The 24,854-nt window shown below is 36.4% G+C and overlaps 5 protein-coding genes across 8 annotated transcripts; 3 read left to right on the top strand and 2 right to left on the bottom strand.

Annotated features, from left to right (window-relative positions):
- The first annotated feature begins 907 nt into the window (after positions 1–907).
- BNAA01G27160D lies at positions 908–5,047 on the top strand. Its single transcript, XM_013786843.3, has 11 exons — positions 908–1,142; positions 1,307–1,587; positions 1,672–1,749; positions 1,826–2,301; positions 2,381–2,980; positions 3,054–3,208; positions 3,278–3,468; positions 3,582–3,715; positions 3,883–4,238; positions 4,326–4,429; positions 4,739–5,047. Exons 2-11 carry the CDS (start codon positions 1,317–1,319, stop codon positions 4,807–4,809), a joined length of 2,436 nt encoding a protein of 811 aa, XP_013642297.1. The 5' UTR covers positions 908–1,142; positions 1,307–1,316; the 3' UTR covers positions 4,810–5,047.
- Positions 5,048–5,096: 49 nt separating this feature from the next.
- LOC106347301 (surfeit locus protein 1-like) lies at positions 5,097–7,377 on the top strand. 2 transcript variants are annotated; one of them, XM_022687568.2, is made up of 6 exons: positions 5,097–5,394; positions 5,469–5,575; positions 6,084–6,322; positions 6,411–6,585; positions 6,691–6,974; positions 7,075–7,377. In XM_022687568.2, the coding sequence occupies exons 1-6, from the start codon at positions 5,145–5,147 to the stop codon at positions 7,142–7,144; spliced, it is 1,125 nt and encodes a 374-aa protein (XP_022543289.1). In that variant the 5' UTR covers positions 5,097–5,144; the 3' UTR covers positions 7,145–7,377. The 2 variants fall into 2 exon arrangements, with proteins under 2 accessions (XP_022543289.1, XP_013642275.1); XM_013786821.3 differs by having other exon boundaries at positions 5,103–5,394; positions 5,475–5,575.
- Positions 7,315–9,108, bottom strand: LOC106347310 (B3 domain-containing protein At5g25470). Of its 2 annotated transcripts, XM_013786832.3 has the most exons (5): positions 8,992–9,108; positions 8,768–8,884; positions 8,104–8,428; positions 7,861–7,985; positions 7,315–7,765 (listed from the first exon to the last, which is right to left on the bottom strand). In XM_013786832.3, the coding sequence occupies exons 2-5, from the start codon at positions 8,858–8,860 to the stop codon at positions 7,514–7,516; spliced, it is 795 nt and encodes a 264-aa protein (XP_013642286.1). In that variant the 5' UTR covers positions 8,861–8,884; positions 8,992–9,108; the 3' UTR covers positions 7,315–7,513. The 2 variants fall into 2 exon arrangements, with proteins under 2 accessions (XP_013642286.1, XP_022543302.1); XM_022687581.2 differs by lacking the exon at positions 8,992–9,108 and having other exon boundaries at positions 8,768–8,936.
- A 3,559-nt stretch (positions 9,109–12,667) lies between these two features.
- LOC106347294 (galactose mutarotase-like) lies at positions 12,668–14,726 on the bottom strand. Its single transcript, XM_013786813.3, has 5 exons — positions 14,467–14,726; positions 14,313–14,362; positions 13,830–13,956; positions 13,571–13,678; positions 12,668–13,495 (listed from the first exon to the last, which is right to left on the bottom strand). The coding sequence occupies exons 1-5, from the start codon at positions 14,585–14,587 to the stop codon at positions 12,873–12,875; spliced, it is 1,029 nt and encodes a 342-aa protein (XP_013642267.1). The 5' UTR covers positions 14,588–14,726; the 3' UTR covers positions 12,668–12,872.
- Positions 14,727–17,544: 2,818 nt separating this feature from the next.
- LOC106347284 (uncharacterized protein At3g17950) lies at positions 17,545–24,831 on the top strand. Of its 2 annotated transcripts, XM_048738480.1 has the most exons (3): positions 17,635–18,142; positions 18,321–18,348; positions 24,198–24,831. In XM_048738480.1, exons 1-3 carry the CDS (start codon positions 18,068–18,070, stop codon positions 24,728–24,730), a joined length of 636 nt encoding a protein of 211 aa, XP_048594437.1. In that variant the 5' UTR covers positions 17,635–18,067; the 3' UTR covers positions 24,731–24,831. The 2 variants fall into 2 exon arrangements, with proteins under 2 accessions (XP_048594439.1, XP_048594437.1); XM_048738482.1 differs by lacking the exon at positions 18,321–18,348 and having other exon boundaries at positions 17,545–18,142; positions 19,920–24,831.
- Positions 24,832–24,854: the final 23 nt, after the last annotated feature.

Below are 24,854 nucleotides of genomic sequence, written 5' to 3'. Positions count from 1 at the left end.
AACTATTTTTATGTATTTTTATTATTTTATTTTAAAAATATAATCTAATTTGGAAATTCAAGTTTGTTTCCTTTTTTAAAAGATATCAAATATCAAATACTCAAACACTATTGGTTGGTGAACCTAGAGGTTCACCCTAGGGGGTGAACCCAAGTATTTCTCTTTAATAATGCCTTTATAATTACAAGTGTCGTTAGCTTAATTATTTTTCTTAATAACCCGGAGTATCATGGCCTCTATCGAAATAAGTCCAGACTAGCGGTGAGTATCCGTATCTAACCATGCTATCGGCCAGAATACGTCTCGGTCACCGGACGCTAAAGGAATCCGGGGCCGAGTGATAAATTTTTGCTCCCAATGACCAACAGGATTCGAACCCGAATCTGTATTAAAGCCGAAACTTCCTTAAAACTACTAAGGCGACCTTCTTTGGTTTAACTTAACTCCTCTTGAAACTACTAGGTTGTCCTCCTTTGGTTTAACTTAACTCCTCTTAATGTATCTATTTTCGTTTACTCATGTGTTTTTCCCATGAGCATGCTTAAATTTTACTAACATTTAGGATTTGTTTGATTCAAAGTCCAAAGATGTTACCTTAGGCTACAAGGTTTGTTTATGGAAACCTGATGACAAACCGTAATACCAGCGATAAAAAAATACTCGGTTTGCCGCCATAAGAGGAGTCTCAAAATCAATCAAATCTTATCTTTAAAAGTGAGTTGGTGTTCATTACTGAATTACATTTACAGACTTGGTTATCTCTAATCCAATCTTCAAAATTTATTTTATTATTTCCATCTCATTAAGTTATTAACTCCTAATCATTACAGTTTTTAGTTAAAGCAAAACACTTGAAATGTTTTTTTTTTCTCTTTTTAAAATGATTTGAGGTGAAATAAAATGCTTTCTTTTTCCTTTCTGTTTAGGGGGTTTTGTCATAAAATAAAACTGACCAGTGGTTCAAGTTTAAGGAATAGAGCTGTGTTTCGCTTAATTAACTCCTTGTGTCGGAGTCGGACACTCTCTCTCGAAGATCTCAGGGGCAAACCACAGATCGAATTGAGGAGGATCTCCATCAGTTATCCTCTCGAAGCTGCATTTTTTTTACCGTTGCTGAAGCTCTCCAATTTCTGAGTCTTCATGTAAGTTTGATCTGGATCGATTTCGTCTATTTACTCTCTCGGATTCAACTTTTTTTTTTTTTTAATTCTCCGTAAAGATTCAAAATTTTGTTTTTTTTTTTGGAATTTTGACGACAAATGAATTTACAAAAAAATTGACTAACTTTGGCTCTTCTGTGATGCAGTTTCTGAGGAATGAATTTCTTGCTCCGATCTGCTTCCTCCGCTACTCATCGTCCCCCGGTGAGCGAACCACCACCACCTACACCGCTTCCTCAACCTCCGCCTGAAGCAACTTTGGAAAGAGCCGAAGAGCCTTTCCCACAGTATCCATCCCTAGAGGATCATTTAGATAGATCTGGAGACGACCATGGAAATGGAGAGTCAAATGCAAACACAGATGTCTCTGGTATCGACAGATTCTCAGATGTATCTGAGGAAGAAGGATGGATCTCAATTCCATATAGTAAGTACAAGTTTTGATTTTTTTAAAAGTAACTGTCTTCTCTACTTGTCCTAATGTGGTGTGGTTGGTGATCTCTTATTACAGAGGAGATCCCTGACAACTGGTCGGAATCAGTTGATATTCAGTCACTACGGTCCCTGGATCGCTCCTTTGTGTTTCCTGGTATGGCACTGTCTCTCAACCCCATCTCATCATTTTAGCTATTTTGTAACTTCAGTGACATTTTTTTCTATTTTAGGGGAACAGATTCAAATCTTTGCATGCTTATCCGACAGTAAAGCAGACACAGAGATCATCACTCCTTTCAAAGTGGCCGAGGTGATGAGCAGAACTGTAAACAGAAAAGCCTCTCACAAACAAAACGGAGATATCTCTGATGGGGAGAGTTACGAGAGTATACCATTAGACGGCCATTTCGCAGCTCAGAATGGGCACAAAGATGGTGAATCGATCTTGAGGATGGAAGATCACAAGAGACGGACGGAAGACTTGCTTTCCAGGTTTCAGGAGTCTCATTTCTTCGTTAGGATTGCTGAGTCTGGCGAGCCTCTTTGGTCAAAGAAAAGCTCTATGGCTGTAGATACGGAGGAGGGAGATGAAAAGAGACCTTGTGTTAGTGCTTTTGTAGATAGAGGGGAGTTTGATCCTGATGTTGCTGGAGGTGTAGCTAGGAGTAGAGCTAAATGCTGCGCCTTACCCAATGGAGACATAGTGGTATGTGATAGTACTTTTTGTTACAGTTGTTGATTAAGTTACTGATTCTCACACAAGACCTTTGTTTGGAAGGGTGCAGGTCTCTTTACAAGTTTACATCGTTGACTGTCCCAAAGAACCAGTCATTGAGATACTGCAGTTTGAGAAGCATCAGGACAGGGACCCACTTTCTGACTCGGATCATGAACACAAGGATCCATATGGGAATCTTCTAAAGTGGTTGATACCGTTGGACAACGTTATTTCTCAGCAACCACGTTCGTTACCACCTCCTATAAGCTCTAGCCCAGGTCTCAGCAACAGTGCACACAAGCCAGCGATCTCTTCCGCCTCAGGCTCTCAGCTCTTCTCGTTCGGCCATTTTAGAAGCTACTCCATGTCTTCTCTGCCGCCAAACACTGCACCGGTTACCGGACCGGTGAAAACACAGAGCTCTAAACCATCGTTTGACATTGAAGATTGGGACAGTTACTCAGCTCAGAAGCGTGGGGCTGAAGAGCTCTTATCTTTCCGGGGTGTTCCCTTGGAGCGTGATAGGTTCTCTGTTCGGTGTGGACTCGAAGGTATATGCGTTCCCGGCAGGAGGTGGAGGAGGAAACTCGAAATCATTCAGCCTATTGAGATCAATTCCTTTACAGCTGACTGTAATACAGATGATCTTCTCTGCGTTCAGATTAAGGTGCGTCTCTGCAACGCGTTAAATTGGTGTTACTGTGGGATGCATCTTAAGTTTGCCTTTTTTTGATTGGCAGAATGTTGCTCCTACACACACTCCAGATATTGTAATATACGTTGACGCAATAACGATTGTTTTTGAAGAGGCGGGGAAAAGTGCTTCTCCTTCTTCAGTACCAATTGCATGCATTGAAGCTGGAAACGAGCATAGTTTGCCGAATTTAACTCTCAGGTTTGTTTAAACGACCAGTAGGTTTCAGAAGTCTTCAGTAATTTAACTCACAGTTTGCTAACGTTTCAGGAAAGGTGAGGAGCACTCATTCATCGTGAGACCTGCCTTTTCTGTTGGGAGTAATGTGAAGCCCTCTGCTGCAAGAAAAGAACTCAAATCATCGAGTTTGTCTCTTCCATCTGTAAATTTTGAGAGAAAAGGGAGCGGTTTAAGTGGTGATCAGTATGCGGTTATGGTGTCGTGTCGATGCAACTACACAGGTAGATCCCCGTTGCTGTGGTTTGTAGCCATGTTTATGTCTTTTTTTTTTGTTTTCAGATCTATTTTTGTTTCTTAAATGCTTTTTTTTTTTAAATTTCTTGGTTGGATTCAGAATCAAGGCTGTTTTTCAAACAGCGGACAAAGTGGAGACCACGAGTTTCGAAGGATCTGATGATCTCTGTTGCTTCTGAAATGTCAGGAGAGCCTTGTGGCCCTCATGGGAGAGCCTCCCAGCTACCTGTTCAGGTCATTCTCTCTCTAACTAACTCTAGAAGTTAAATATAACTAACTACAGTGTAGTTCTAATCTTCATATTAAATCAATTACTCGCCATGTTCAAAGATTACCCAACTTAAACTCCAATGGAGTCTTTTGTATTTGTAGCTCATACTTATATTCTCTACTGCTTTCAGATATTAACTCTTCAGGCATCAAACTTGACACCTGAAGATCTGTCATTAACGGTTCTCGCTCCAGCATCCTTCACATCACCTCCATCTGTGGTGTCCCTAAATTCCACGCCTACCTCTCCTGTAAGCCCATTCCTAGGGTTCTCGGAGTTCACAGAGAGGGTACAAAGCGAGAAACGCAACACAACAGCAAGGCGTAAAGTGCAATCGTTACCAACAATGCCACTGGAGACGACAAGGACAGAGACAACAACAAATGATGAAATGAACTCTGCTTCTTCCAACAACCCTTCAGATGTTGTTCCGAAGAGCGGCTTAGGGTGTACACATCTCTGGCTACAAAGTCGAGTTCCCTTGGGGTAAAAACCTATAATACCAACATGATTTAGTTCAGGTTGTTACCATTGTAAATTGATAACCTTGGTTTTACTTTGTAAATGTGTCAGATGCGTTCCTTCAAAATCTACAGCGACGATCAAGCTAGAGCTTCTCCCTTTGACTGACGGCATAATCACTCTTGACACTCTCCAAGTCCACGTCAAGGAGAAAGGTAAACACAAACACTTCTCCCTTTCCATGAAAACATCCATATCAACAAGTAAAGTTTCGAAAATAAATAATGATCTGCTCATTGTAGATTTTTCAAAATGATTTTTTTATTTGCTGATAAAGAATCTTCAATATGGGTTTGATGTGAGTCCTAATCATAAAGTGTTAGATGCTCCTGTTTAATGACTCAACACCAATTGCTCATTGTAGAATCTTCAAAATGTTTCGTCTTCTTTTTCTTTCTTTGATAAAGAATCTTCAAAACGTTAGATGCTCCTGTTTGAAACACTAAATGGGCTTGTGGTGGCAGGTCGTAGGTACATAACGGATCAGTCACTGAAGATAAACGCAACGTCAAGCATTTCCTCTGGAATGTTTTAGTGTCTTTTTTATTCAAGATAAACCCAATACCACTTTTTATTCAAACACTGAGCAGTGACATTTAACAGGTCCATGTTCATTTCAATAGGGCTTCGATTGTGCGTGTTTAAAACATCCAAAAGATGTTTCAGGTTTGAAAGAAAAGTTATATGATGTAAAACCACTTTTGTCTCCTATTTATTTCAAAATGTATTTGCTAAACACTTCTACATTAATGAAATAAGATAAGTTTATTTTACATCATCATATGGTCACAATCACAGATATTAGGAAAAAATTGGACATGAAATCTAAAAATAGAAAGCATATGGAATGTGGTGAGCACCGGAACTTAGATGCACCCGAAGGCAGAGGATCATAACTCTGCAAATCTAGCAAAAACCCTTAACTCTCTCCGGCGATCAAAAATCTTGGGGGAGACGGCGACGAAGATGGCGACATCGTTGTCTAAACTCCTAACGAAATCGAAAGCTCACAGCCACGTGTGCTCCACCTCCCATTCCCTTCACAGACAATTCCGGCTACGCCACTTCTCCGCCGTCGCCGCGCTTGAAACCCAGACGAGTTCCCCCGCTCCACCGCAAGGTTTGCCATCAGCCATACTATCTCTCCCAATGCTTGAGGTTGGGATATAGCGAATTGAGAGCTTTTTTTTTAAGTTTCAGATAAGAAACGAGGGTCGAATTGGTCACGCTTGCTGTTGTTCTTGCCTGGTGTGATTACCTTCGGCCTCGGATCATGGCAAATCGTTAGAAGGGATGAAAAGGTTGGTCTTTTTTTCTTCTTGAGCTCTTTAGAATCAGTAAAGGTTTCACCTTTGTCCTCTCCTTGGTGTTTTTAGCTTGATTGGAGTTTGTTTTAGCTGGAATTTTTTGTATATTTTTTATACGTGTCGAGCTTCAGACCAATACTTGTGGTTTTTTTGTAATGGGGGGAAACTAGTGAGATCTGTGTTCTGTCATCTGTAATCCTGCTAACACTCTCTTGTGGACATTCTGATTAGACACACACTGATCTATGTATAAGCAAATGTGTTGTGTGCCCCGCCATGTACATTAGTTTCAAGGAGTGGCACTCTTATAGATTGCAAATGCTTGAGCCCTTATAATGCATCTACTGCTCCCATGTCTTGATTGCATTTTTCTTTTCTGTTCTGTTCTGTTTCCTGATGTCTTTCCTATTTGTTATCTTCTGAATTGTTGCTGAAGCTGGTGCATTTGTCATTATTTGGCTGAGTAAAACCTTCAACCTTGATTCGCTCTTTGTTAACGTAGATCAAAACGCTGGAGTACCAACAACAGCGTTTGAAAATGGAGCCTATAAAGCTAAATACAGAACATCCTCCTGATAATAATCTGGATGCCTTGGAGTTTAGACGGGTTAGTTGCAAGGGTGTGTTTGACGAGAAAAAGTCTATCTATCTGGGTCCACGGTCTAGGTCCATATCCGGAGTGACTGAAAATGGATTCTCTGTTATCACGCCTCTGATGCCAATCCCTGGTGACGTGGATAGGTGAGGGTAATGATCCTTTCTCCTTGCTTTTAAGTCTTTCTATAACCATTCGTCCATGTTGTTGAAAAATCAACTTTTTGTCAACTAGCATGCAGTCGCCTATTCTGGTGAATCGCGGATGGGTTCCTCGGAGTTGGAGGGAGAAGTCAACAGAATCTACTGAGGCGGACTTCGTTACAAATGAGTCTACAAAAGCTAAACCACTCTCCCATGAACAAAGTTCCTGGTGGAAGTTTTGGTCTAAGACGCCAGTGATTACTAAGGTTGGTCTTGTTAGTTAACCCTCTTGTTCAGAAACTTCTTTCATTTTGCGTCTTTATCAAATCTTGTTACACACGTTATGACTTGTGAAAACTGAAACCTTGCAGGAGGATGTGCCAACGGTTAAGCCTGTAGAAGTTATTGGTGTGATTAGGGGCGGGGAGAACCCGAGCATATTTGTTCCAGCCAATGATCCAAGCACCGGGCAGTGGTTCTATGTAGACGTTCCCGCAATGGCTCGAGCCATAGGTCTTCCTGAAAACACAATCTACGTTGAGGACGTTCATGAAAACATAGATCGAAGTAGACCGTATCCTGTCCCCAGGGACATGAACACTTTGATCCGCAGTAAAGTCATGCCACAGGACCATCTCAATTACTCAATAACATGGTAACTACATACAGTGATACAGATACATGAATCGTTCTTAAATTGTGCTATGGTTTAACGAAAGAGATATGTGCTTGTGTCCGTGTCTGATGATGAACAGGTACTCGCTCTCGGCGGCTGTCACTTTCATGGCTTACAAGAGGCTCAAGCCAAAGTCTGCCCGCAGATAAGCTTTATCCGGTCAAGTAAAATCTCATTCTTTTCGTCACTTGTCTACTGAAGTAATAATCGCAGTAGATGATGGAGTTTTAGGTTTAAACTTTCATAATCTAAAGTGGCACACTAGAATACAAATGATATTACATTTCTTTCGATTACTATCTTAATATTCCACTGTCAATAGGATCTATGCCGCAATGTCCTCGACTTTTACTTCTTATATTGATATGGTCTGTTTGTTTAACCAACATAAGGATCACATTTTTTAGTGTTACAAATTGGTTAAACCAACATAGAGATTACATCTAACATTACAATAATAAGTTGGGTTAAAACTAATGTTCAGAGACCTGACTAACAAGGAGAGTAGAGTTGACTTGTCATTCATCGAGTAAATGCACTCTAACAGCTACAACCACACGTCCTGAGAGTTCAAGTTCACAAACCACAGTGTCTCCTGTTCTCAAGTTGCACCTTTCACATACAGCTGCCCAGCCAAGGAAACTATGTGAACCGCCGTAATCCTTGGTGTAGCCATCGAGTGTTTCTCCATCGGGAAGAAGGAAGTGCATGTGGGTATTAGGAGGACTAAACTCCAAGTCATACTCCTCAATCACCCACGTATTCACATACTACTTGTTCAAACATTAAAACGGACAAGTCTGAATTAGAAGCAAATAGACATAAGCCAAGTCTGCAAAGAAACTTAACATGCTACAACTATTACCAGAACTGTGTTCGTCTTCGTTAGCGTCTTCTCGAAGTAAGGGTTTCTCGGATTTAAGAGGTATCGCTTAGGGTTTTCGACATGAGCATAACCCTTTCTTGCTCGGCTACTTGTTCCTCCGTTTGCTGAAAATTCAGACGAGAAATACAATTAAAAAAAAAAGAGTCAGTTCTTAGCCGTAAAATGACAATAATAGGTTTGAGTTTGAAGAGCATGAGTATGATTTGTTTCAATGGTCTTTACCAGAGGCAAAGGCAGGGGTTGTCTCCTGGTGAAATGGTTGAGTCTCAGGTTCACCTTCAAGAGGTACTGAAGTGATCTCGCTCCCATCTTTCTTGAAGATTCTCACTTGAAAATAGATTGTGTCTTGGTGTGTGAAAAGCAAGATATCATCTGTATCTAAAAGGTTGTCATCCACAAACTCATCCCAATCTTCTTCGACCATAAACAGACCATTCTTGTCTTGCTGGAGCCAACATTGCCAGGAATTGTTCCAGAGAACACTAAGCACTACCCTGTGTACAAACGCCTCACCAGCGCTTCTCACAAACTCTTCCGGAAAAATCCTCTTAAGAGAGCCACAAATCAGATGTTATTAATACTGATATTAGACGAGAAAACATGAGACTGAAAGCTATAACTTTCCAGTGCAAAGCATAAGCAGCAAAACATGAATTTAAAAGCTTGGTTTGTAGGTCAAGCAATGCAGAGAAAAAGGTATAAAAATAACTAAAATCAACACCAGCAGAAAAATGAGCCAAGAGCTAATGAAACCATCAACTAGAGTCTGATCAAAGTCTAGCTTCTTACATTTTCAGAAACAACATCGAGAGAAAAGAGAAGAATCAACTGGAAAGACGACTTGTTACAAAGCACTTTCGAGCAGAACAGAGAGAGAGAGAGTTACCATGGATTTAGATTTCCAGTTTTGTCCTAGAGACAAAGACTTAATGAAGCTAGGGCTGCTGAGATTTTCTCGGTTCTCACTCTCGGGCAACATTGTCTCTTGAAAGCTAGATCGGTTCTGCAAATTAGGGTTTGTGAGGATAAATTGCATCTGATATAATAAAAAAAAACAAAGCGACAGTACTGGAAACAGATAAACATTTACTTTCGCCTCTTTCTTCTTACCTCTTGTCCGATAGACAAAGCAGAGGACTCTATAATGAAATAGCTTTTATGGATTATTCAAGCCTTGTTCAAAAAAATAAAATGGATTATTTTCAACCCTGTGTGACAGTCAGCGTGCGTACGAAGCTTTTGAGTTAAATTGACCAAAGTACGCCTAAGTCATAGGGTCGTAGTCTCGTGGAGCGGATTTAGCATAGAGCTTTTTTTTCTCTGTGGTAAAATTTAGCATAGAGCTTTGAAAGATCTGGACCATATAAAATTGAAATTAACAATATAAAATCTAATTTATTAATTTAGGGTCATATTTTTATCCACCATTACAAATCATAGTAAGACCACTTAAAAAAATTAGTTAATAAGATATATTTGATTATTTACATTAATAATAAATCAGCTATAAATTTGAATTTTATTTTGTTTTTAATTATAACAAAATCTTTTGAGAAACAGTTTAATAATTTTTATTTAAAATTTTAAATATTTTTATAAAATAACCTATTAATTAATTTTGTAATTGATAATATAATATTATTATAAATCAATGTTAACTAAAATTGTATTATAAAACACGGAAATGAAAATTATATACTATTTTTTTATAAATTCTATATCTATATTTATATTATGTATCATATAAAAATAGAAGTGCTATATAAATTAAATATGGCAAAATTATATTAATTAGGTAAATAAACAAAAAAAATTAAATTGTTTCATTTAATAAAATTATCACTCATCATTAAAATAGGTTTAAATTCATAAAATATATAATATTTTATAACAAAATAAATTTATGAACATATGTTAAACTTTTATATCTATAACTATATATTATATTTTTATTTATTTTGAAACTATCAACAATATATTTTTTAAAATTTTTATATACAAAATTATAATAGTATATGATAACTTTTAGTTCATATATTATTTGAAAAGTATGTTATTAGAAAACTATGAAATTTTAGTAGTTCATTTAAAACATTAATGACAAATCAAATTTTAATTATATTTATAATGAAATCTGTTGAGAAAAATTTAGAAAATCTAATCTATTAATTTAGGGTCCTATTTTTATCTACCATTAACAAGTCATAGTAGAACCATTTAAAGAATTAGTTAATAAGACATATTTAATTAGTTACATTAATAATAAATTAGCTATAAATTTGAATTTTATTTTATTTTTTAATTATAAAAAATCTGTTGATAAAAAATTAAGCAGAAACTTACTTAAAATTTTAAATATTTTTATAAAATAACATATTAATTAATTTCATAATTAGTAATATAATATTGTTATAAATCAATGTTGACTAAACTTTTATTATAAAACACGAAATAAAAATTATATACTATTTTTTATAAATTATATATTTATATTATGTATTATATAAACATATAAGTGCAATATGAATTAAATATGACAAAATTATATTAAATAGGTAAATAAACAAAAAAAAACTGTTTCATTTAATAATATTATTTTCTTAAATTATATAATATTTTTATACAAAATAAATTTATTTACATATGTTAAACTTTTATATCTTCAAGTATATATTATCTTTTTTTTTTTTTGAAACTATCAGCAATATATCGTTTAAAATGTTTATATAAAAATATATAAAAATATAAAAATATATAATAACTTTTAGTTCATATATTATTTAAAAAGTATGTTATTAGAAAACTATGAAATTTTAGTAGTTCATTTAAAATATTAATGACAAATCAAATTTTAATTATAATTTTTTTTAATTGTAACAAAATCTGTTGAAAATTTTTAGAAAATATCATCCAAAATTCAAATATTTTTAATAAAATAAATTTATTATAAAATAAATTTATTAATGTAGTAACAAAAACAAAATTCAAAATTCATGCCGAATAAAAAATATATTAAACAAATTACTATATATTAGTAACAAAGTAAAATGTATTAAACAAATCACTATATATTAATAATTTCGAATAAAAAATATAAACAAAAAATATATATATAAACAATAATATTAGACAGTTACATAATACAAAATACTAAAATAGAAATTATATATTTAAAACATTTTTAATAATATCAAATACATTAATAAAATGAAAAAATATATGCACGAACGTGCGAGTTAAAATCTAGTTTCAATTAAACTTCAAACGTATCCACGAGAATATTGAGTAAACTAGGATAAAGACATGCGCTTTGCGCATGGTGAGTATTTGTATATTTTTACGATAATTTTTTTATATATTTGATCATTTTATTTATACATATACAATGTTTTTATTGTTATTATATAATTTCTTTCCAATGGACCGGATCAATTTTTATTAAAAATTGTGGAACTAAACTATAATTATTATATCACGGATTTATCGGATTGAACAATAAACACATGACACAACATCTTTATTTTTTTTCACCGAACATATTCTTGAAAAAAAGTGAACAGTACTGTTTCCACGGTTGAATTATTTTGACATTTATCTTTCATATGATTTTGAAAAGTTTTAGATCAACCATCGAATTGGTTCATGTAATTTTATCTTAGTCATATGTTTAAGGAAAATTTACATTTTTGTAATTTAAAGTCGTTTAAAAAAATTAAAAATATAACATATAAAAAATCTAACATATAAGAAAAATATAACATATAAGATTTCTTCATTCTTGTAATTTAAAGTCATTTAAAATTTTTTAAAATATAACATATAAGAAAAAATCAAATTTTTTATTATATGGTTAATGTGATTGTTTAATTTTTTTTATAATATAAAATTAAACAAAAATGAAGAAAGATTCAAATATTGTTATCAAATCTTTATTATTCATAGTCACTAATTTCCATATATATGTTAATCATATTACATAATTTCGTAGCTTTTATTTATGGAAGGAATAGACACTTCTTATATTTTGAGTTAATATAATGTTTTATAATAATTGAATTTGGACCAGAATTTTTTCAATTGATTTTTAAATTGTCACGTAAGCTAAATTGACATCCTAATTAAGTGACACCTAAACATAATCTCTTTTTAATTAGTACATACTTAAGTTACAACTTTTTAAATAATCCTCAATTGATATATATGGGATTAGATTATCCAAAAACAATAAAATCTACACAAACACTAGCTATGGACAAAATATTGGACCTCTGACGAAGTAAACCAAAACCCAAAAAAATAGTATTGAATTCGAAATTGAATGGATCCAAAAAATTAATATTTGAGGAACTGTAATAAAACCAACTCATTCTAGAATATTCAGACTATTTAAAAATACTGAATCATAATTATATACTTGAATATTAATTATCCTAAAATATTTATAATATCAAGATATTTAGAATTATCCAAAATAGCTGAAAACATTAAAAATAGTCGAAATACATATATGAAAATAATAAAACTACTCAAAATTTCTAAAAGATACATATTGGTTCTCTATTCAATTATCTAAAGCGAATTAATTTTCATATTAATTTTTATTTGTTATATACTACTTCAATTTTTGTTGTTTATTTTTTGTTTTAAAAAGTTAAGATATATTCAAAATTTTCAGCTTTGCATATAATTTATAAATGGATTCACGAACCCAAATCCTGCAAAACTTCGAATTTGAACCAAAATTTATGAGTATCTGAATGAATGAGGTTTAATCGTTAACCGCAAAAATCTGAAAATGCCCACCCCTAATTCAAAGCCAGAGTACTTTTTGTAAGACATTTGGTTTAGTTTGGTTTACTGTTACTTGCCCACAACCAGAACAAGATAAAATTAAAATCACCCTTTCCGGTTCTACGGACCAATCAAACCGGCCCTTTATTCCAATCATCTATAACACCTGAAACATCCAATCTAAACCCCACCAGTTTCACTCAAACTGAAAACTCAAACAGCATCGTGTGCTTGTACTTCTCACCAGCCTTAACCACAACAGACGGGAAATTCAGCTGGTTAATCGCGTTCGGGAAGCCTTGCGTCTCAAGGCAAACACCTGCATGCTTCCCATAAACCGCATTCCCTTTCCCAACCACTCCATTCACATAGTTCCCCGTATAAAACTGCATTCCCGGAGCATTGGTCCACAAGTCAAGTATCCTCGAGCTCGCACCGTCTCTCAGCTTCGCCGCGTGTTTCAGCCCGTCCTTCTCTTGATCAGGACAGTCCAACACGTAGTTGTGGTCGTATCCTAAACCCACCTCTCCAATAGACTCGCCTATACGTTTCTCCTCGGTGAAATCGAAAGGAGTTCCCTTAACCGGTAAAATCTCCCCTGTAGGAACTGTGAACTGATCCACAGGAGTGACATGAGACCCCCAAATCTGGATCCTGTGGTCAAGAATGTTTCCTGAGTCGTGACCCGCTAAGTTCCAGTATGTATGCTGAGCTAAGCTGATGGGAGTGTCTTTGTTCTCAGGAACAGCCTCCATGTCAAGTCTCATGGTCGTTGCTGACGTGAGAGTGTATGTCGCCGTGACAGCAACCGCACCGGGGTAACCTGTGAAAGGGGTCAATACACATTGATTATATATTTAGCTTATGGAATCGCATAGATATAACAATGAGATGTAACCTTCTTCTCCATCGGCGCTGTAATATTTGAAAATGATGAAAGGTTTATCACCGTCTTTCTTGTGTCCAGCAACGTCCCATATCTTCTTATCGAAACCTTTGCTACCACCTACATATAGAGAGAGTAGCATTTACGTTTTTTTTTTTTTTTTTTGAACTGAGGCTTTCTATTAAAAAGTAGCATTTATGTTGCACACATCTGATTAACTTTGAGAAAATGCTATAGAAGCGTACAGAAGAAGAGAGAATGGTTTCTATACCGTGGAGGCTGTTGGGAGGCTTGTTGATGGGAAGAGTGTAGTCGACTCCATTGAGACTAAACTTGCCCTCTTTGATCCGATTGGCTACACGACCAACTATGCAACCAAAGTAGGGTGCAAGCCCTTTCTGTAACAATCATATAATACACATTACCATTGTCATAGCATCCAGATATTTTTATCATAAACAAAAATATTCACTACAAAACCTGAACATATATATATATATTTCTTAACAAAATGATTCAGACACTATGCATGCTAAGAATTCCAGACACATCTGTTGTTGTTCCTGATAAATTCTTCTTCTTCTTTTTTTTTGTAACACTTCCTTATAAATACTTTATTCACAAATTCAGACCATAGAAATCACATGGGTGGAGTTTGAAACCAGATACATCCAAAGCCATTAATAAGAACTCCTTTGTTTATTAGATCCACTGAAACCTTGTCAAGATCAATAAAAGAGTTAGGTGAATTTACCACGTACGGATCCACGGAGTCGAATCCGAGAACTACATCAGCCGATTTCCCTTTTCAATTGTTCAAAAAATCAAACTCGACCATCAGATGATTGATTCGGATGTGGAGAAAAGGAAAACATATAAAACGGATGAATATAGAGATGAGAACGAACCGTTCTTGTCCGGGACAAACAAGGAGGTGATGGTGGCACCATAATTTGAGATCTTGACATGCATTGATCCATTGTTGAGCTCGAAGATCTCAGGAGTGTTGTTCTTGCTCTGATCTGCCATTACCGATAGTTTCAAAGGTCAAATTAGGGTTGAGGATTAGAAGGAGGAGATGCCAAGTGATTAGGTTCTGTTGGTATGCAAAGAGAGAAACGAGGGGGAAGTGATCAGTTTTGTTATCTTAATGTATCAGTGCTGACGTCATCTTAGTCCCAAACTCCTCTGTTGTTTTCTTTGATTTGGCCCTTTTCTGTAGATTTTTTTACCATACTATGATGCAAAAATCAGACTTTTTACCTTACTACAAGATTTTTATTAGCGTTTTGAAAGCGCGAGATTAATTTTTTGACAATAACCTTTCTTATTTATCTAAATTTTTAATTTTATATATAACTAATGTTTACATGAACTATTTTTTAGTTGGTATATTAGATGATTACAATTTTAGGCGAGAATTTTTACCCGCACAAAACATAATATTATTTTAATTTAAATAGAATTATCATTTTCAGTTTTATTTCTCGTTTTAACATTTTTTTAATTTTTATATCTATTAATAGAAGGCGAGAATATATTTTATGTTATCAAATATAATCAAAGTTTAATCCGATTATATATAATTTTCAATACTCATAACATTTAGTTTTTGATCTGTTAATTTCACATGTACAGTTATTTTAAATTTAATATGATATATTTTTTTACTAAATAACCTATGTTCTTTTAAATAAATCTGAAATCTTTAAGAAGGATCAAAAATATCGTATTACTATATTTATATCGAAGTAGGATAATACATTTATTTAAGTCATCTCGCCTAATTTTATTTTTATGTTTAAAGTTATAAAATTTAAATAAGATAGTTTTGTTTTATTTGCTCTTATTATTAGTAAAAACTTTAGCCAAAACTGAAATAGGATCATTTTTATTGAAAATATATCTACCATTAGTTTTTGTTAGGTATTAAATTACAATATCAAAACTGACATTTATATGAATTCCGATTTATCAAAGGTTGATAGTTAGTAACAAATTGGGTGGTTAGTTATTAAGTTTTTGAACTATGAAAACAAACAATTTTTTTGGTTAAATAAAAAATTATGAATATTTCTATGAATTGGTTGATTTAATTTATAACAAAACCCACCTTTTGATGCATATATGATTTTTCTTATACACGAAAAATATATATTTTAGAAATGTTCTATGTATGTGTCACAAAAAAAGAAAAGAAATGTTCTATGTATATAAATATGAGAAAAGACCAAAATAGCACTAAATCAAGTTTTTGTTCCCAAACTAGCACTCAATGCCAAAAGTCACAAAAATAGCACTCAAGGGGTGGGGTTTAGGGTTTAGAGTTTAGGGTTTAGGGTTTAGAGTTTAGGTTTTAGGGTTTAGAGTTGAGAAGTGGGGTTTTGGGGATAAGATTTCAAATTTTGAAAAATAAAAAAATTTAAATTTTTCAAAAGATAAAATGCTATTTTGGTCATTTTAGTTTTTGAGTGCTATTTTTGTGTGATATAAACTTAGAAATGTGCTATTTTGGAGATTTGCCCTATAAATATTACTCAGTTTGAAATTATTATATAATACTTAAATTATATTATGTTTTTATGTTTAGAATATATTCTATTAAAATATCAAATATATTTGATTAGATATTATTTGGAGTAATGTAAATGAAACAAATATATTGAAAAAAAAAATTTAAGATTAATATTTGATGTATTAGGCATACTTGATTTTTTATATTAGTTTAATATGGTAAAAGAATTTGTTTCTATATTTGTTTATATATCCAAATTTATTTATTTGTTGTATTGAATATTTCAGATTGTAATTTTAGAACTTAAAATATTAATCAAAACCCGTTCGAATGACTTTTGTTATTTAGACCACATTTTCAAAAGTCTCACAAAACCAACAGTTAGTCTGTATATAAAAATTTGAAGACGATATACTTATGGGTAATAGGAGGTAGACCTTATATTATAACATTTCAGTTCTAATAATAATCTATGAAAATTTAAGCCCTCTGTAAAAAAAAAACAAAATACCAAAACCTCTCAAGTGTTCACAATGTCTGGTATAGTTTGCTTTTAAACAGTTTCTGGTATAGGGTTAGTGAGTTACAGTTATATTATTTTCTTAAAAGTAATATGTATGTCCACTTATATAAAGATATGGCTTCTTAAATAAAAGAAATAAATAATTGAACACAACATTTATCAATGTTCCTATTTTAATAGAATAGAAGATCCAAAAATCAAATCGGACCGAGCGGTCAAACCGGTCCGACCATAACTTATTGAAAAAGCCGAGCTAGATTTGGTTTAGAATCGGAGTTTAAAAAAAACCTAGTAAAACCAACTTAAAATCGGTAGAACCAGTTATTCGGATCAAATTTAAAATCCGACTGCGAAAAATCAACATATAATAAATATATTTTCAGTTGTTATAAAATTTATATTTCATAATCAATGTTTGATTATCACAATTTAATTGTTTTTCTAATTAATTCTATTTTCTTAAGAAAGAATGTAAAAAAAAAACTTTTTTATCTTTCATATACTATTCTTATTTTACCATATTGATTGAGACTTTAATTGTATAAATAAATAAATATAGCAATTTGAACGGTCAATCATTTAGTTTTATATATTTTGAATTTACATTGTATTCACTTGTTTTTTGTGTATATAGTTATATTTATACTTATATTTTATTTTCTAATTAATTGAAAAAAAAATAAAGAACGTGTTATACGTGGAGATACTTTTTAGGTCTACTAGTGTTAATATATGATTATATATATTTAAACTTTGAAAAATGATTCGACTTGTTGAACCAGTATCCTGTCCGGTTTTCAAAACATTGTCTCAAACTATAAAATAAAATAAAAACAGATAATTTCCTATTTTTACAGAAAATATAAATATTTAATCACCCTGCAATATAAATTTAGACTAATATCCATATACTTTCTGTAAAAAGATGGAATTTGTATTAGTTTGATTATATTGTGAGAAAGTGAATGAAAAAGATATTTATCCGTGTTTTGGAAAATAAAAAGAAGGAACAACAATAATAATAGTATGTACGATCAGAGCTGCTTCTTCGCGTGAAATTAGATCTAGCGGTAAGCTTTTTCAATTTTCAGGTATCCTATGAATAAAACGACACAAACTATAAAAGTTCATCTAATTTTTTTGCAATTTCTTTGTTTTCGTAAAATTTGAATTTATTCTCACCAAACAAATAACAGCAGCTTTCATGCAAAGTTTACCAAAACAAAATGTTCCCATATAGCATTGGTTTTCCCACAAAAAATATAAAGATATCAAAAGCTCAAGCATAGAGAGAAATAGAGTAAAGAAGAACAATCATTTCAAAAGCAAAGCATTTGTCACTTTCTCCTGCTTCCTCACCTATCATCCAAACCAAAAGCAAACACTACTTTCCTTTCCCCCGATCCGACGTCGTTTAATATCTCAGTGAGACATATCTCCAAACATCATCGACCAGCGATTACACAGGAAAATGCAAGATCCGCGCAACCAGGTTCCACCTTCTCCCACAATCTCCTCCGTCTCTTCCTCCGATCTTGATACAGAGGTCAGTTTTCTATAAATCTTAAATCAAATAATTAAGCTTTATTTCCATAAATCCCTTGAAAATATCATATTTTTTATTACAAAACTAAATTAACTTGTGTTTTTTTAATACATACTGAATTTAACTTTGATTAATTCGAAGTCTTGATTGAGTTTTGTATTGGCGATGTTGATATTAGTCGACAGGATCCTTCTTCCATGACAGAAGTGTAACGGCCCGGTTCATGGCCCAAAAATTCTCATAAAAGATTGGGCTTCTCTACGGCCCATTTGACAAAAACCTAGGGTTCCCTTCACCCTTTCCTATAAAAAGAGATGCAGCCCCTTCTTTTCTCTCATTTCTGAAACTTGAGCGAAGCTCTGCAGAGATTTAGAGAGACTAGGAAACCCTAGCCGTCAAGCTTCTCTTTTCCTTTTCTCTCTTCTTCTCTCACGCCTCTCTTTCTCTCTCTCTCTCCGTGATCTCTCTTCTCTCTCCTTGCCGCGAGCCCCCCCAAGAGCAAGCCGAGCCGCCAGTGGTGGTGGTGGTGGTGGACGTCCAAGGGGTGGTGGGGTGATCGTCCGAGTGTGGTGATGGTGGTGGCTGTGTGGTGTTGTGGTGGTGACCAGATCTCGTCTCTCTCTTGTTTACTTGTTCCAGATCTGTTCAGATCTCCTCTCCCTTGTCTCTTGTCTCCAGATCCAGATCCGGATCTAGGCTAAGGTGGAGTGTTTCGAACCCAACCTTCTTTCATGGTTCTGTATACTCCTATATGTTGGGGTTAGGTTTGATTAGACCCTGTTTGGGAGTTAGGTTGATAGTACATGGTATTGCTAGGATGATAGATGAATGGATCATGATGCATAAGAACCCTCATATTGATAAATGGGACTTGATGAACTGAATTGAATTGTTGTGGTAATGGCTGTTTGGTAGTTGATACTTGTATGTTTGGTTGTGTTGTCCCATGTGTGGTTGTGATTGAAGTTAGGATGCTAGAGAGAAATAAATGCTAGGATTATAGATGAGTAATGATTGTTAATGTTATTGAAGTAGAACTTGAATGCGATGTGTATTGTGTGACACCGAAAACGGGTGGCGTCTAGTGATTGAGTCCAAGTACAAGTAGGAATGAAAAGGGAAGTAATTGGGAATGGGAAGGGTTAGGTGAAAACGATAAGGAAGTGAAAGGATAAGTAAAAGGATGAAAGAATGTTGTTAAGGTTAAGCATGGGTGGGAAAGCATATAGAGAGTCTAAGGAAAGTAGGTGGGGTAAGTGGTCCACGCTAGGTATCCATAGGAGATGTGGCGAATCCACATGAATATGGAAGCACCCATAGGAGATGTGGCCAATCCACATGAATATGGGGTAGAAGCCTAGTGGGGGGCTACCCACTGAGGAAAAGAGGAAAAGAGGAAAAGAGGAAAAGATGAAAAGATGAAAAGGATATGCATTGTAGGGTTTTAGCTCATGGTCGGGTACAGGAAGTTAAAGAAGTCATAGGATCGAGTCGGACTGGTAAGATGAGTCGGTTAAGTCTAGGGATGGCGTGTGTGGCAATGAGTGAGATCATTGTATTGATTGATTACTAGGTTGTTAGAAATGAATGGAAGTGTGTGTGGAAATTACAGATGGTGATAGGAAATGATAAAATGCATTAACTGATTGTAGTGGCTAGTCAGTCCTAGTTCCCGCATAGAGTAGTATAGAGTGTCATGCGGGCAGGCTGGTCTAGAGTCACTTCACTGAGTAACTTGTTGCTCACCCCCTCCATTTCCATTTTTCCCTGTGCGCAGGACTGTAAGTAGAAGTATATGGATGTGGGTGTGACGATATTTCAAAGAAGGTTATGCGCTCGTCTCTCGGGACCAGTAACGGGACACGTAGGGTTGTCTAAATGAGTAGACACGTGTCCATAACGCCCCTTCGATAACCCCGGTCGGACGCCGGGGGATCGGGCTGTTACAATTGGTATCAGAGCGGGTTAAGATCCCTTAGTTCCGTCCTAAGGGATCAGCATTTCCGACGTTTAAAAAAAAAAAAAAAAAAAACTTGTTTTCATTAAAAAGAAAAGAGTTTGTGAAAGTTTTGATTCTCCTAAAAGATCTGAAAACGATTTCAAAACCACCCACTATATTTATACTTCTAGTATGGTTCTGATCGGATGTCTACTTGAAAGATGTCTTCGACAATCAGTAACGACCAGAGAGACATGAATGTAAGAGAATACAATAAGGATGTAATCCCCCGAGGAGATTTGTCGGGCACCCTCTAAGGGAGAGAGAACTGATTCACCGCTTCCTGAAGGAAATGAAAACCGATTTGAAGAATAGTTGTGACGTGCAAGATTACTGGGATCATGAGCTAATCAAGATTACGTGCAGAGTTATAGTTTTGGTTGTAAGAAGATCATAGGCTAACCAAGCATCACATACTCAGAGCCCAAGGGGAACTTGCGACATCGCCATTACCACAAGGCGGTTTCGTTGTGACAAGAACGGAAGTGCGAGAAGAACCACACTAGGATATAATGGATGGGAGCATACTACTAGTACAACCAGTAGGACTATGATAGGAGGTTCGTTCATCAAGGAAAACATGGTCAGACCGAAGGACTCAAGGATGAGGATATGTTCGGTGCGGAGTAGCTAAACACCAAGTCAGGACCTGCTGCGGTTGGAGTTTGGAATGATATGAAGTGACAGAATTTTGGGATGCGTATTTAGAGGTGTACCAGTGTTCGGGGATGTTGCAGTATGTTAGGGATAGCATCGGGGCTTAGCGAGAATCTATACGGAGGTCAAAGATTAATGAATAGGAAGAGAGCTAGGAAAGCAGACCGTGACCAAGCACATGGAGTTAATGTATTGTATTGGCATGTACTCATAATCCTCGATAGGAGAGGAGAGTAGTCCGTAATGGAATAAAGATTAGGATATGGATATAAGCTATCTTGATGTTGTAAGCTTAAGAGTTAAGTGTAAAGGAGAATGATTTGTATTTGGAAGTGAAAGCTCTAAGTATTGGATACCATTGCTGCAGTCGCCGGGTATGCAAACGCTTTTGAGCATTTTTTTAAGGACCCATGGAACTGAAATAGTGCATACACCATAGAGCGGAAATACAGAACATTGTCTAGTCAAAGGAACCATATCGGTTAGCACCATATAGTTCGTTGAGTTGTTGGAACCTACAGCAAGTAGCTTTGGAGTTCACTAAGAGCGATTTGACATTACGGTATTGCCAGATTCTGATATCAAAGAAAAACATCCAGGAGACAACATTATGAGTTGGTAATGGACATTACCAGTTGTAGAAGTGTGTCTTTAGATCAACTGATGCGCAACATGTTCATGTGAAGTGGATGTACGATGCCGCAAGCGTATTAAGATAAGCACGCGATAGTGATGATCGAAGATACAATATTCTATTCCACCGAAGAGTGTGACGGTATTTGGGAGTAGCTTGTTAAGTTTCATGAGATGAAGTGCTCGCTAAGTTAATCAACGGAGATGTGGTTGGGTACCACGCAACGGTGAAGGAAGAGACCATGGGACAAGTTATTGGTCGCAATGGGCATTATAGTGGGCAGCAGACATATTTATCAGAATTCGAAGAGGAACTGCCATGGGTAAAGATAAAGAGGGTTTTAATGGAGCTTTGCAGTTGAGATTTGTTAGTTGAGAACAGTGGGGTGTAAGGCCGTATATGATTGATGCAAGAGTTGTATGTGTCAAATGGAAATGGAACATGATAACAATATATTTTTGTTGTTGGGTCGCCAAGGATATCGCAATCAACCTATGTGGTGTACATGTGTGTTGAGCTTAGAGAGGAAGTAGGTTAATGGAGCTGATATTAGTTGAATCCATGCAAGACATTAGCTACGAGTCGAGCAAATGGATATCCCCTATGAGAATTGTATTAACAACCATGTTGAATCCCTTATGTCGGACCAAAGTGGGGGAGATCTGAATCTCGAGCCTGAGATGATCCAGGAAACCGCTTAGCAGATATAATTGTTGATGATGAGCTGCTTTATGAAAGGATAGAAGAGGTACATGACCATTAGAGAATTACGTCGACAAGAGTGGTGGTGATATGGAAATGCATATGAGATGAAAGCAATCTAGGGATGAGAACGCGGTTGGAGAATCGATGGGGATTTAAGAAGACGTTGGATCTCCGTGAGGAATATGGAACCTGGCCTGTTGCATGAACCATTAGATTTCAAAGGACGAGTTGTTTACCCATTTGGGTTCGGGATGCTAAGTTGGATTACCGACACACAGAATTCGGGGACGAATTCCATTCAAGTGGGGGAGAATTGTAACGGCCCGGTTCATGGCCCAAAAATTCTCATAAAAGATTGGGCTTCTCTACGGCCCATTTGACAAAAACCTAGGGTTCCCTTCACCCTTTCCTATAAAAAGAGATGCAGCCCCTTCTTTTCTCTCATTTCTGAAACTTGAGCGAAGCTCTGCAGAGATTTAGAGAGACTAGGAAACCCTAGCCGTCAAGCTTCTCTTTTCCTTTTCTCTCTTCTTCTCTCACGCCTCTCTTTCTCTCTCTCCCTCCGTGATCTCTCTTCTCTCTCCTTGCCGCGAGCCCCCCCCAAGAGCAAGCCGAGCCGCCAGTGGTGGTGGTGGTGGTGGACGTCCAAGGGGTGGTGGGGTGATCGTCCGAGTGTGGTGATGGTGGTGGCTGTGTGGTGTTGTGGTGGTGACCAGATCTCGTCTCTCTCTTGTTTACTTGTTCCAGATCTGTTCAGATCTCCTCTCCCTTGTCTCTTGTCTCCAGATCCAGATCCGGATCTAGGCTAAGGTGGAGTGTTTCGAACCCAACCTTCTTTCATGGTTCTGTATACTCCTATATGTTGGGGTTAGGTTTGATTAGACCCTGTTTGGGAGTTAGGTTGATAGTACATGGTATTGCTAGGATGATAGATGAATGGATCATGATGCATAAGAACCCTCATATTGATAAATGGGACTTGATGAACTGAATTGAATTGTTGTGGTAATGGCTGTTTGGTAGTTGATACTTGTATGTTTGGTTGTGTTGTCCCATGTGTGGTTGTGATTGAAGTTAGGATGCTAGAGAGAAATAAATGCTAGGATTATAGATGAGTAATGATTGTTAATGTTATTGAAGTAGAACTTGAATGCGATGTGTATTGTGTGACACCGAAAACGGGTGGCGTCTAGTGATTGAGTCCAAGTACAAGTAGGAATGAAAAGGGAAGTAATTGGGAATGGGAAGGGTTAGGTGAAAACGATAAGGAAGTGAAAGGATAAGTAAAAGGATGAAAGAATGTTGTTAAGGTTAAGCATGGGTGGGAAAGCATATAGAGAGTCTAAGGAAAGTAGGTGGGGTAAGTGGTCCACGCTAGGTATCCATAGGAGATGTGGCGAATCCACATGAATATGGAAGCACCCATAGGAGATGTGGCCAATCCACATGAATATGGGGTAGAAGCCTAGTGGGGGGCTACCCACTGAGGAAAAGAGGAAAAGAGGAAAAGAGGAAAAGATGAAAAGATGAAAAGGATATGCATTGTAGGGTTTTAGCTCATGGTCGGGTACAGGAAGTTAAAGAAGTCATAGGATCGAGTCGGACTGGTAAGATGAGTCGGTTAAGTCTAGGGATGGCGTGTGTGGCAATGAGTGAGATCATTGTATTGATTGATTACTAGGTTGTTAGAAATGAATGGAAGTGTGTGTGGAAATTACAGATGGTGATAGGAAATGATAAAATGCATTAACTGATTGTAGTGGCTAGTCAGTCCTAGTTCCCGCATAGAGTAGTATAGAGTGTCATGCGGGCAGGCTGGTCTAGAGTCACTTCACTGAGTAACTTGTTGCTCACCCCCTCCATTTCCATTTTTCCCTGTGCGCAGGACTGTAAGTAGAAGTATATGGATGTGGGTGTGACGATATTTCAAAGAAGGTTATGCGCTCGTCTCTCGGGACCAGTAACGGGACACGTAGGGTTGTCTAAATGAGTAGACACGTGTCCATAACGCCCCTTCGATAACCCCGGTCGGACGCCGGGGGATCGGGCTGTTACAAGAAGCATCACACTCGGAACACTCATGGGGTTTAGTTTCACAGCAACCATGCCGATGATGCCATTCAGAGCTTCTTCTCAACGCCACGTGTCTCCCTCCATCTCAATCTCACGTGCCTCCAGCTCCAACCCTACAAGACGCAACCAGAGGAAGCGTCCTCCTCCGAACTCGTCTGAGCGGCATCGCCGTCGCAAGTGGTGGCGCTTTTGCCGAGACGACGACGACAACGCCGGAAACGGGATGCACCGTGGGTCCGGAGAATGCAGACGGTCATCGCTCGGAGAGTATTTGGAGGTGGAACGGAGGTCTGGAGACGAAGCTGTATTTGGCTCAGCCGAGGCGGAGCTAGAGGGTGCGGTGGCGCGTTATAAGGAACAGCAGCCGGCGGCGGTGGCGGAAAGAGCGTTGTTTGCTGACGGGAGGGTTCTTCCTCCGGCTTCAGCTGAGGTTGTTAGCGGAGAAGGTACGGAGGCGGTTACGGCACTTTGTAGATTCCCGGTTTCCTTAACCGGTATATGCAGCGGAGGCGGAGGATAGATCCGTCGGTTGTATTTTAATATTTGTGTGTTCAATATTCAATATTTTTTAGAATGTGTAATCATAGTCTGTGGAAAAAAATGGGACGCAGTTCAATAACAGCAACAAAGAGCCGAATGATTAT

This window comes from Brassica napus, chromosome A1, assembly GCF_020379485.1.
Source record: "Brassica napus cultivar Da-Ae chromosome A1, Da-Ae, whole genome shotgun sequence".
Lineage (NCBI taxonomy): Eukaryota > Viridiplantae > Streptophyta > Magnoliopsida > Brassicales > Brassicaceae > Brassica > Brassica napus.
This window is presented reverse-complemented; position numbering and strand designations above follow the sequence as displayed.

Bases quoted from the DNA above. Each gene is read 5' to 3' on its own strand.
- LOC106347310 (XM_022687581.2), bottom strand. From the start codon at position 8,917: ATGCAATTTATCCTCACAAACCCTAATTTGCAGAACCGATCTAGCTTT. The intron at 7,986-8,103 runs GTAAAGACCATT...CTGAATTTTCAG, and splicing joins AACCCCTGCCTTTGCCTCTG to CAAACGGAGGAACAAGTAGC. The intron at 7,766-7,860 runs GTAATAGTTGTA...TTGAACAAGTAG, and splicing joins CGAAGACGAACACAGTTCTG to TATGTGAATACGTGGGTGAT.
- LOC106347294 (XM_013786813.3), bottom strand. From the start codon at position 14,587: ATGGCAGATCAGAGCAAGAACAACACTCCTGAGATCTTCGAGCTCAAC. The intron at 13,957-14,312 runs GTAAATTCACCT...TGATTGTTACAG, and splicing joins ACTCCGTGGATCCGTACGTG to AAAGGGCTTGCACCCTACTT. The intron at 13,679-13,829 runs GTATAGAAACCA...CTCTATATGTAG, and splicing joins GCCTCCCAACAGCCTCCACG to GTGGTAGCAAAGGTTTCGAT.
- BNAA01G27160D (XM_013786843.3), top strand. From the start codon at position 1,317: ATGAATTTCTTGCTCCGATCTGCTTCCTCCGCTACTCATCGTCCCCCG. The intron at 1,588-1,671 runs GTAAGTACAAGT...CTCTTATTACAG, and splicing joins ATGGATCTCAATTCCATATA to AGGAGATCCCTGACAACTGG. The intron at 3,209-3,277 runs GTTTGTTTAAAC...CTAACGTTTCAG, and splicing joins TTGCCGAATTTAACTCTCAG to GAAAGGTGAGGAGCACTCAT.
- LOC106347284 (XM_048738480.1), top strand. From the start codon at position 18,068: ATGCAAGATCCGCGCAACCAGGTTCCACCTTCTCCCACAATCTCCTCC. The intron at 18,143-18,320 runs GTCAGTTTTCTA...TGTTGATATTAG, and splicing joins CCTCCGATCTTGATACAGAG to TCGACAGGATCCTTCTTCCA. The intron at 18,349-24,197 runs GTGTAACGGCCC...CTGTTACAAGAA, and splicing joins ATCCTTCTTCCATGACAGAA to GCATCACACTCGGAACACTC.
- LOC106347301 (XM_022687568.2), top strand. From the start codon at position 5,145: ATGCACCCGAAGGCAGAGGATCATAACTCTGCAAATCTAGCAAAAACC. The intron at 5,395-5,468 runs GTTTGCCATCAG...TTTTTTTTTAAG, and splicing joins TTCCCCCGCTCCACCGCAAG to TTTCAGATAAGAAACGAGGG. The intron at 6,975-7,074 runs GTAACTACATAC...GATGATGAACAG, and splicing joins CTCAATTACTCAATAACATG to GTACTCGCTCTCGGCGGCTG.